Source organism: Lampris incognitus, chromosome 2 (assembly GCF_029633865.1).
Source record: "Lampris incognitus isolate fLamInc1 chromosome 2, fLamInc1.hap2, whole genome shotgun sequence".
Lineage (NCBI taxonomy): Eukaryota > Metazoa > Chordata > Actinopteri > Lampriformes > Lampridae > Lampris > Lampris incognitus.
The window spans coordinates 123,112,576-123,123,555 of NC_079212.1; the positions used below are offsets into that span (position 1 = coordinate 123,112,576).

The 10,980-nt window shown below is 43.6% G+C and overlaps 1 protein-coding gene across 1 annotated transcript; it reads right to left on the minus strand.

Annotated features, from left to right (window-relative positions):
- On the minus strand, positions 1-10,135 carry si:ch211-112f3.4 (EF-hand and coiled-coil domain-containing protein 1). The gene is made up of 9 exons (XM_056274880.1): positions 9,553-10,135; positions 7,646-8,099; positions 7,205-7,339; positions 3,882-3,961; positions 3,368-3,539; positions 3,141-3,252; positions 2,582-2,704; positions 2,334-2,403; positions 1-1,128 (listed from the first exon to the last, which is right to left on the minus strand). Exons 1-9 carry the CDS (start codon positions 10,133-10,135, stop codon positions 896-898), a joined length of 1,962 nt encoding a protein of 653 aa, XP_056130855.1. The 3' UTR covers positions 1-895.
- Between the last annotated feature and the right edge of the window lie 845 nt (positions 10,136-10,980).

Consider the following 10,980-nt stretch of genomic DNA (forward strand, 5'->3'; position numbering starts at 1 on the left):
TATTTCATGAGGAAAATCTTCCGATATATAAAACGGTTAAGTCACACTGCACTGCACCGTCATATACACAGTATTAAAGTCAAGTAACTTTTCAATATTTCCTCTTCGTTTTCAGTAATTATTTTAATTTTAATTTTCAGTTGTATTTTTCATCTTTACATCCACCATGCATTGTGCGCTCAGGCCTTCATACAAAGGTTGCATACAGTAAGTTGTCAGTGTGTGATGGTTAGCACAGTGTGGTTTGAACGCTGTTGAACATTTTTTGAAGTAAATGACAGACTACAAATTGAAAAGTAGTCAGAAGCTTGCTACACCCTAAATACTAGCATCACCATGAACAATATAACTACTGAGCCCAAGATGTGCCCAGAAGATGTGACTGTGGTCTTGCTAATGGGAAATAAGAAAGTGTGATGACAATTTATGAACTTGTTAAATATTTTTCCCTCTCATTTCCTTTATCTCTCTTTTTTTTCCCCAACACGCAAACACAAAAAGATTTTGTGACTTGTGATTTTTCTTTTTATACAAAAGGAAATTATATTTCTTAAGGTAGTGACAATAGCAGAACACCACATCTGTGGCTGGGAAAATAATACATGAGTTTCCAACAGTGATGAGAGACAAGACTGCTGATCGCTAGATTTTCTTTAGATTGTATTCCCAGCCCAGGAGGTTATTGTGAATACAAGTGATTGAAAACACAGTTTAATTAAATAGAATATATAACATATAAAATACTAGAATATTTAATTAGCAAGCAATTTTTTCTTAAATACAAACCGGTTTTGAAATCTGGGAAAGTTGCAAGATGCAAAAACCCAATAAAATAAACACAGTGGTTTGTCTGTGCATCTCACTCTGTAATGGGGTTCCATAGGATAGATGCTATCTATGTGACTATACACACACATGACATGAAGAGCTGGATAGTGGTTGTTAACAGGAGATGACCAGAGGGTTGGTGCTGGTGGTTTGATGACCTGAGGGCCCAGCCATGTGTGCCACTCTCCTTTCGCCTCCAAACCACTCTCTCACCTCCATCGCCTTCACCCTCTAGCAAGAGGTCACTGGATGTCAGCTGGACACAGAGTGCATCGGCCACCTGGAGCACCTTGGTGGGCCCTAATTGATTCAATTAAAATTAAAGAGTAAAAAAAAAACAACAATCCAAGCACCATTAGCATAGTGTACATTTCCTTTTAAGGATCCCTCCCTGGCTGATGTCACAGCCTTGTGTTAGCCAAATGTTAAAATGCACAAGTGTTTAAATAATGCCCTTGAACTATGTCCTATAGTGAACTTACAGACATAGCTTGTTTGTATGACGTTGACGTGCTCACTTTAAGGGCTCAGGGTGTCATTATGGTGACACAGCGCCATGTGGTTGGGCGGGTTTGTGAATATAAGGAAATAAACTACATGTGTTCGTGTAGTTAAAGAGACAGGTTGTTCGTTTCTGTTTTCTCCCAATTTCCACAGTCCAACACTAATAATGATGAGTTTTCGAGTACTACTCTCGTATGCATTTCCGGATTGGCTGAGGAAGATTTTGATCAGTTTTGAAGTTGCATTAAGAAATCGCTAGCAATTGTAAACTCAGATGGCTAACAGCGACGCATGCGTGACACTAATAATCTTTCTTATAGCCCTCTGACACATCAATACCATGGTTTCTAACAAAATGATTCTTAAAAATTCCCTAACATGTTAAAATATGTGATAACTTTGTCATATGTCATTCATCCCATTCATTATCCAAGCCCCTTATCCGAATCGGGTCACGAGGATGTTGGAGCCTATCCCAGCAGTCATTGGGCATCCGGCGGGGAGACATCTGGACAGGGTCGTCAGGCCATCACAGGCCCGACACATTCACACTTAGGGACAATTTTAGTATGGCCGATTCACAGTCTTTGGACTTACAGATAAAATTATAAACATGATAAAGATAACATGAACAACATATTGACTCAGCTGCATACTCCCCCCTGAACTTCTCAAAAGTGCTCTAGTACGGTCAATAGCTGAATTCTGGGTAATACTAGCATAGCTTGTTATTATTCCCTAGCATACATCTCTATTTGCGATATAAGTATCTCCCAACTAAAACGGAAAGTGACATAAAGAAGTTGGCCAGACTTATAATGTCTACTTGCTGAAGACCTTCATGATGTCATAGTCACACAAACCAATCAGCTTGTCATACGTCATTTCTCCTTTTATTATGCAATATAATTTAATATCAGAATAACTGGCAAACAAGATCTAAAAACACTACTCATACAGTTAGGGTTAGAGTATAGTGGGATATTGCAGATGAGACCTACCGTGTCCACTCCTACTACACATATCCAGAGTGTCCATCAAGATCTTCCCCAGAGCCCTGCGAGACACATTCTAGATACAGGGAAGACAGATGTAATTTAAAGTACAAACACTAGATGGAAATGAAGAGGTTTTTGTATAGTGTATAACACAATAGTGTGTGTGGTGTGTGTGTGTGTGTGTGTGTGTGTGTGTGTGTGTTGTGTGTGTGTGTGTGTGTGTGTGTGTGTGTGTGTGTGTGTGTGTACACCTTGTTGCGTAGCTGCAGCAGGAGTGTGAGGGCATCTGTGAGCTTCTCCTCCAGCAGAGACAGGTGTGTTTTTTCAGTCTTCTCTATGTGCATCTCCAGCTGTGAGCGCTCCTCCTCAGGTTTCTGGCAAAGGGGGTATTTGATGCTCATCATGCGAACTAGAAGTATTTTTGCTACAAATGAAAATGATTTTGCTCTCTCTCTCTCTTTTACTGTATCTTATGACCCTGGGACCAGCTGATAAATCCATGTGAGATAGAAAAACTGTGTCAAAAAGAAAGAGGAGCGGGTTTTTAGAGTTGCTGGGGAAAAAATAGTTTTCAGAGATGAACAGCTTCAGCAGAACAATGACTTGACTTGACTTTCCTCCATTCTCACTCTCTCTCTCTCTCTCTCTCTCTCTCTCTCTCTCTCTCTCTCCTCTCTCTCTCTCTCTCTCTCTCTCTCTCTCTCTCTCTCTCTCTCTCTCTCTCTCTCTCTCTCTCTCTCTCTCTCTCTCTCTCTCTCTCTCTCTCTCTCTCTCTCTCTCTTTCATTATGTCTCTCTCTCTCTCCCCCACCTTTTCCAGCCCAAAGCATCTGTTGCCATCTGACTGGGTCTGTCCCTTCCAACTGTGCCCCCTTCCCAGGAAGTTTTTGTCATGGAGATGGCAGACCACTGGGTTTAGACTTCTGAGAGACATTAGAAGAAGTTAGAGAGGTGTGCATGCATGTACAAGTGTCTATGTGTTTTGTGTAAATGTGTGTATACACACATGTGGGTGTACACTTGATGTGCCACACTTACACTTTGTCACAGCTGTGCAGTTGGCGGATGAGTTTTTTCACCTCGGCCAGGCAGCATTGTCTCTCTTCTGTCCTTCGATCTACCCTCACCTGCTCCTTCTTCTTCACCCTCTCCTCTTCTTCTTCATCAGAAGCAGCTCTTCCTTCCACGGCTCTTTGAAGCCACTCAGCATCTACAACATAGCAGAAATATTTGTATGAATGGTCAAATTGTTGAACCCTCATGGACTCATGGTACTTCTCTTGGACCAAGTCCATGGAGCCTTCTATCCCGAGTCTCCCTTATTTTGTCTCCTGCTATGTTTTCCTACTGTTTCAGCAAAGAAGAAAATAAAAATAATGCACTCCCCATCATCTTTTTTCATAAAGGTGTAGCAGTATAATAGTAAGAATGCTTCTGTGCATGAGCCTAAGGCAGTCACTCTGCTCGAGTTTGGCGACAACTCATCACCCTAATGTGTTCAGTGACGCCTGTCTGGTTCGCTGTCAGTTTTGTCAGTTTTCTTGTCACTCACCTTTTCTGTGGTGAATGTCATCTCCTCCCGCTGGGTATAAAGGCTGTGGGGTGGGGTCAGCAGTACAGATGCAGTGAGACCTGAGGGAGTAAAAGGTAAGACATACCTCAAATTCTATGCCAGTTAACTAATACTGAACGTTTTAGATTCTGTATGTTTGTGTATCAACAACAGTGGTGGGCTGTTAAAGTTATCAGGGCCCTTTCAAAGTCAAAATCATAATTTGTTTCTCGTAGTTAAATTGAAGTGTGTCTGAAATGTGCCTGAATTCAATTACTTGTTTTCTCCTGGGGCTGAGCAGGGATTTTCTATGTCATCTAAACGCATCACAGCTCCTAGGACCAACATTAGTGGTATTCCTAGTCTTTCATTGAAGCTGCAAACTGATTAAAACTTTGAGTGGCCGTATCATCAGCCAATCGAATTTTTGATGTATAGTGACAGAACGCCCCAGGGGCCCTGTTATGAATCGGTGCGAGCCTGATGTCATCATCAATTTTGAGCGGGAGCCTGTGGCGGGTTGTGAGCAAACTAAGCGCAATGGCCACTGCTTTCACAGCTACTGACCATCTTGTTACCAATTGCGTTTTTTTTTTTTTTTGCGAATCTGGGAAGATTGTCTGCATTTTTTTACACATTCTCCCAAACGGACTAAATTACTGGATGAATTTTGTGAGAAGGCTGCCACGAGTTTCTCAAGTAAGGTGGAACTTCAACTCCAGATTGGTGTGTACATTTTTCTTAAGGAATTGAAGGTGTTGCACTGATAATATTGTGGCTATACTTTATTGAATTTGTTGAAGTTGTGCAAGTGACTGGTGAAGACTACATCAAATGTGGAAACTTGTTTGTTGTTATTGTGCCATGTGGCATACGTTTGCAATCTGGTTGTTGAGTGACATAAAGGAAGATCTGATGGTGATGCTGCAATAGCTGCAATCGTGCACAGTAGTGTGCATGTGCATAAGGGTTTTTGAGGATCTGCTGTTTTGTTGGTGTTAATGCAGAAGTGCATATAGTGCATGATAGTGCATTTTGTATGTGGCTGTGTCAGCTGTATCAGCACCCATATTACAAATGTGTGTGTGTGGGGGGGGGGGGCAGTTCATTACTGAAGGCCCTGACTGAAACCCCACGGTACGCTACTGATTATCAAATGCCTGTCGCTCCAATTGCATGCCCTGGCCTGTCTATTGAAGGCAGGCTCCAATATGCTCCACAACGTTAGCAGGTAGCAAGACCCTGTAATGCATCACAATGTCTTTCTGTTATTAAAATGATAACATACACATACACAGTATCCCATGACACTCAAGTTTAGTCCCACAACAGGCTGACAAAAACAGAATCCCTTTCTGCTCACAGCTTCTAATTTGTTAAAGAGGGTTATCTTGCCTTATCTGTGGATGAAAGTGGAGTAAAAATTATCCTCCATTGTGTTTTTTACACTGCTCAAAAAAATAAAGGGAACACCTAAAAACACAATATAGACCTCGATGAATGAAATATTTCAACGGAAAATCTTTATTTATTAGACAGAGGAATGTGTTTAGAGCAAAATAACCTAAGAATGATCAATGGAAATCAAAATCATTAGCCCATTAAGGTCTGGATTCAGAATCATACTCAAAATCAAAGTGGAAAAAGAGAACATAGGCTGATCCAACTTCTGTGGAAATTCTTCAAGACGATTCAAAATGAGGCTCAGTACTGTGTGTGGCCTCCACGTGTCTGTATGCACTCCCTACAACGTCTGGGCATGCTCCTGATGAGACGACGGATGGTCTCCTGAGGGATCTCCTCCCAGACCTGGATCAGGGCATCGGTCAACTCCTGGACAGTCTGTGGTGCGACATCGCATTGGCGGATGGTACGAGACATGATGTCCCAGAGGTGCTCGATTGGATTCAGGTCTGGGGAACGTGCAGGCCAGTCCATAGCATCAATGCCCTCGACATACAGGAACTGCTGACACACTCTGGCCACATGAGGACGAGCATTGTCATGCATGAGCAGGAACCCAGGGCCCACGGCACCAGCATATGGTCTGACAATGGGTCTGAGGATCTCATCCCGGTACCTAATGGCAGTCATGGTACCTCTGGCTAGCACGTAGAGGTCTGTGCGGCCCTCCAAGGATATGCCTCCCCAGACCATCACTGACCCACCGCCAAACCGGTCATGCTGGAGGATGTTGCAGGCAGCAGAACGTTCTCCACAGCGTCTCCAGACTCTCTCACGTCTGTCAAATGTGTTCAGTGTGGACCTGCTCTCATCTGTGAAGAGCACAGGGCGCCAATAGCGAATCTGCCAACCAAGATGTTCTCTGGCAAAGGTCAATCGGGCTGCACGGTGTTGGGCTGTGAGCACAGGCCCCAATTGTGGACGTAGGGCCCTCATACCATCCTCATGCATTCTGTTTCTCACTGTTTGAGCAGAAACCTGCACATTAGTGGCCCGTTGAAGGTCGTTTTGTAGGGCTCCGGCAGTGCTCCTCCTGTTCCTCCTTGCACAAAGGACCAGATAGCGGTCCTGCTGCGGGGTTGTTGTCCTCCTGCGGCCCCCTCCACGTCTCCTGGTGTACTGGCCTGTCTCCTGGTACCTCGTCCATGCTCTGGACACTGTGCTGGGAGACACATCAAATCTTCTTGCAACAGCACGCATTGATGTGCCATCCTGGATGAGCTGCACTACCTGAGCAACTTCTGTAGGTTGCAGATACCGCCTCATGCCACCTCTAGTGGTGAGGGCACTAGCAAAATGAAAAACTAACCAAAGATCGGCCAGAAAAGATGAGGACAGGCAAATGGTCTGTGGCCACCACCTGCAAATCCATTCCTTTTATAGGGGTTGGCTTGCAAATTGTCTAATTTCCACCAGGTGGAAATTAGACAATTTACCAACAGGTGAAATTGATTCACAAATCAGTGTTGCTTCCTAACTGGACAGGTTGATATCTCAAAAGTGTGATTGACTTGGAGCTACATTGCATTGCTTATGTGTTCCCTTTATTTTTTTGAGTAGTGCACTTGTTAATGTGATAGGATAATGTTAAATATTAAACCAAAAACATGCGGCACACTCCCACTCAGCTGAATTGTAACTGCTGGAACTTTACCAAAAGGCTTCAATGTGTTGACTTTCAAATCAGTAGGACCGAGATGCAAATATATGTAAATCAGTGCCCAAACACACTATTACTCTTACCTAGACAGACACACAAATACACCTAGAGAGACACAAAATGTTTGCCTGTGTGTGTGTGTGTGTGTGTGTGTGTGTGTGTGTGCATGTCACATGCATGTGCATTAATGTGTGTGTACCTGTGCTGGTGCAGCTCAGTCTCCAGCAGTGCGATCCTGGTCCGAAGCTGTGGCACAGTCTCAGCCTGCTCCTGGATCATGCGGACTCTCTGCAGTCCCTGTCTCAGAGCTTCCCTGGCCTCCTCTGCTCGCCTCCTGATTCAGAGCCAATATCACTGCTTCAGTCCAGTATCTACCCCTCTATTTAACCAGCAACCATTGTTCAGTCCCTCCATCCCTATCCTCATGATCCATCAATCATTAATTTATCCCCCCAACTACTATATCTATGCATTCATCAATCCATTTAACATCCCTTGATCCTTCATCCATCCATCTATCTATCAATCATCCAACTATCATCCATCCATCAACATCCATCATCTGATCCACCTCTCCATACATCATCTTAATTTATTTGCTCACTTATTACTGACATGACTTATTACTGACATAACCAACCTGATCTCAGCATTCTCTGTCCGCAGTGAGGACTCCACTCGTTCTAGTTTGCGAACCTCCTGATAAGCCCAGCACAGCTCCTCTTCCAGCTGCCGATTGAATTTTATTGCCTCCTCCATCTGTCCATCACGAGAGGAGCGGATCAACTTCAGCTCCCTGAGAATTGGGTCCCTGGCATCTCGCCTTCGTGCTGCTTTCTTTTCCCCTTCTCCTTCTACACCAATCTTTTGTCTGAGGGAATCTGGACTTGTATTGTTTGTTGTAGCCTGTTTTTCTACTGTAGGAGAAAGAGAAGTTGCCTTGCTTGAAGAAATGAAGTCTATGGAACTGGGGTGGTTGCGTGCTCTCTCCCGTCTGAGTGCCACCTCCAGTGCCAGGCAGCGGGCATCACTCCCCTGTAGTGCACAACGGAGATCCTCCACCAGCTCTCTTAGAGCTGCTGCCTCCTCAGCAGCTGGGGAGGAGAGGAGAGGAGAGAAGGAAAGGAAAGGAAAAGAAAAAAAAGGAAAGAAAAAGCAGAGGAGAGTGAAAAAGAGGAGAGTTGTGAGAAGCAAAGCGAAGTGAAGCGAAGTGAAGAGAAGTGAAGTGAAGCGAGGAGAAAAGAGAGACAAGAAAGGGCGAAGGATGGAAAAATGAGTAAACCTGTTGAACTGAAACTACAAAGATGCAGACCTATAGCCAATGCACATTTCTCATTTTTAGGTCACCCGTCAACAATTTTACATTGGCCATGAATAGCACAAGTCCAGTGGAGTATTGGCCCTTGCAAAAACATAAACAATCATGTACAATCAGGTAACAACAATGACAAAGCATGAAGTGCATTTGGTTCTCTGCCCTTAAAATGGTCTATCCTCTTTTAGGGTCAACTCCCGGTCAGGTGCTGTCCTACAGAAGACATCACAGATGTGACAATATATCAGTGATTCTTCAATTTGGGGCACTTTTGGCTTTTGAAATTTTGAAAAAATTAAAACTAAATTTCTTTAAAATCTGCTTTTTGTTTTCTTTTTCAAAAGCTCTATTAAGTGGTCTGGAACAAACAGCATAGCTTTGATCTTCTACAAAATAAGTTTGATATTATGATGCTTTTTTCAAAGTTTTAAAAACAAAATGTGATGGTAATGACACATGATGGTGATGATCGTTTTCACTTTTTGGAGAAAAAGCTGGCTAAGTCTTAGACTTGCTAACCTAACTTGTTAGCTAACATACAATGTACAATGAATATATGTGAATAAAATGAAATTTCTTATTTCTGAACTAAAATACTCAATTAGTAACTTATTTGGTAATGACGCCTAATAAACATACTCTCAGATCAAAGACATATAAATCTTCAAATTACTTAAATTTGTGGACATGAAAAAGTCATGCTTCTGCCATGACTGGTCATGGGCCTTGGCACTTCACATTTCCATGGCAACCACATTGTCGTTTGAAAAAAAATGTTATTGCTCTCTAAAATGTTCGGTGTGATGCTAATGACGGCTGTACGAGGGACAGCGATATTTAACTATACAAAATGTGCAAATTGCACATATATAAACCCTATGAATTTGAAATATGTCTTTTTAAATTATTGTGAGAAAATGCAAAGTAAAGCTTTAATGAATTTAACCAGTTTTGTTACTTTATTATAGAGGGGAAATTAAAAAGTCTGGGTTGGGGACAAGCCCAAAACAGTGAAATTCCGGCACATTTGAATTTTCAGTGTACTGGAAAAGTATTAAAATGTCATCGTTGAAGCAAATCTTTTTTTTTATAGCTAACACAACCTAACTCTAAAAAACACAATAATAGTTTTCCTTTTTCTTTTTCTTTTTCAAAAAAAAAATTCTTGAAAATCTACCCTGGTGACAGAAAAACTCCCTTATTTGAGAATCATCCATGTGTGCGTCATGTACCTTTCTCAGAGGCCTCCGTACGGTTTTGTCCTCTGAGAGGTCTCGGGGAGGCCCGGATCTGACCCCTGCTGCTGACGTCGAAACTAACACACCTTCTCCGCCGGACGCGGGGCCACCGGCACCGAATTTCGCGCTCCACCAACTCCGTCTCCTCGGTAACGGGCAAACGCTGTCCGTTTCCGCTGCTCGAGGCGCGGACACGGAAGTAACCGCAGAGCCGCGAATGAAAGTCCCGGAAAGAAATCCCGTCAGGAAGCCCCGAACAAATATCCTGAAATTCCCTCTCACCTTCCCTCCGACCGTCTTCCCTCGCCCTCTCCTCCGCCGCCCCGGCAAGACCTAGCAGGGCGCAGAGCACGGTGAAGTCCTCCGCCGACACAACGTCGTCGTGGTTGGGATGGGCGAGGTGGTGGAAGACCTCTTGGAGATACTGGTCCACTCCCGTGGCCAGAACGACGATTTCGTTCTCCGCGCCGGGGTCGGGGCGGTGATGGTGGGCGAGAGTGCTCCTCAGCCACTCGCTTTTGCGTGCTGCCCGCGGTGAAGGTTGGAGACACCTAGGAGCGACCGTTCCTCTTTCCATGCTAATTCAATTAAAAGTGAGTTGGAAAGTAGTCCAGTCACACCCAGATATGTTGGCGTGCGCGCGCGCGTGTGTGTGTGTGTGTTTTAAATGAAAAAGGTATTCAGTACAGGCTCTCCAAAGAAATTGCTGGCAAAACAAGATTACATGTTCTTCTCAGTCTTCACTGTGGATGTGCGTAAAGTCCTTCACAGAAACTTCACCTAGATTACTTCAAATCCGGACTGAGATCTGATGCCTTCTGATCTAAAAGCCCTAAACCGCACCTCCTCGGCTCCACCCATTGCGCCCTGCCGGTGACAGTAAGATGTTTGCGCTTGTCTTGGTTAATTGTGCCTTTAACGTCATCCAAAAACTAAAAGGGGTCCAGGATGATTCATGGGGTCTCAAGTAACGTTTTTGTTGTGGTTTATCGTTAGCGTATCTTAGTCACCTCTACTATGCGACAAAGAAATGAAAAGGACACCGGATACCAAACACCTCGCAAGTTGAGTCACCCGCAAACCATACCAATGCATTCTGCCAATAGTTTTTATGCACATACCTTCAAATGTCGAATGTCAATTAATTCTGAATCCTTCTCAGGAAACCTAGCACCTCTGTGGAAATACCTTTCCCCACCCTTACCTTAGCCACTAATCACAAACCTGACAGGCTAAACAAAGACTGTCCAAGGTAACCCTCACCCATGCATGACAACACAATACCTCACTTCTACACTGCATGAAACTAGAAAACACCACACTACACTACACAAACTACACTTAAACACAAATATACACTTGCCCCACACTCGTGTACACATTTACTCATCAAACACATGAAGTCACTGATGGAAACCTCTG

What these genes read in the sequence shown, in the direction of transcription:
- si:ch211-112f3.4 (XM_056274880.1), bottom strand. Translation starts at nt 10,135, where the DNA reads ATGGAAAGAGGAACGGTCGCTCCTAGGTGTCTCCAACCTTCACCGCGG. An exon ending in TACGGAGGCCTCTGAGAAAG is followed by an intron (nt 8,100 to 9,552) that starts GTACATGACGCA and finishes TCTCCTCCCCAG; the next exon opens with CTGCTGAGGAGGCAGCAGCT. An exon ending in ACAGAGAATGCTGAGATCAG is followed by an intron (nt 7,340 to 7,645) that starts GTTGGTTATGTC and finishes GCTCTGAATCAG; the next exon opens with GAGGCGAGCAGAGGAGGCCA.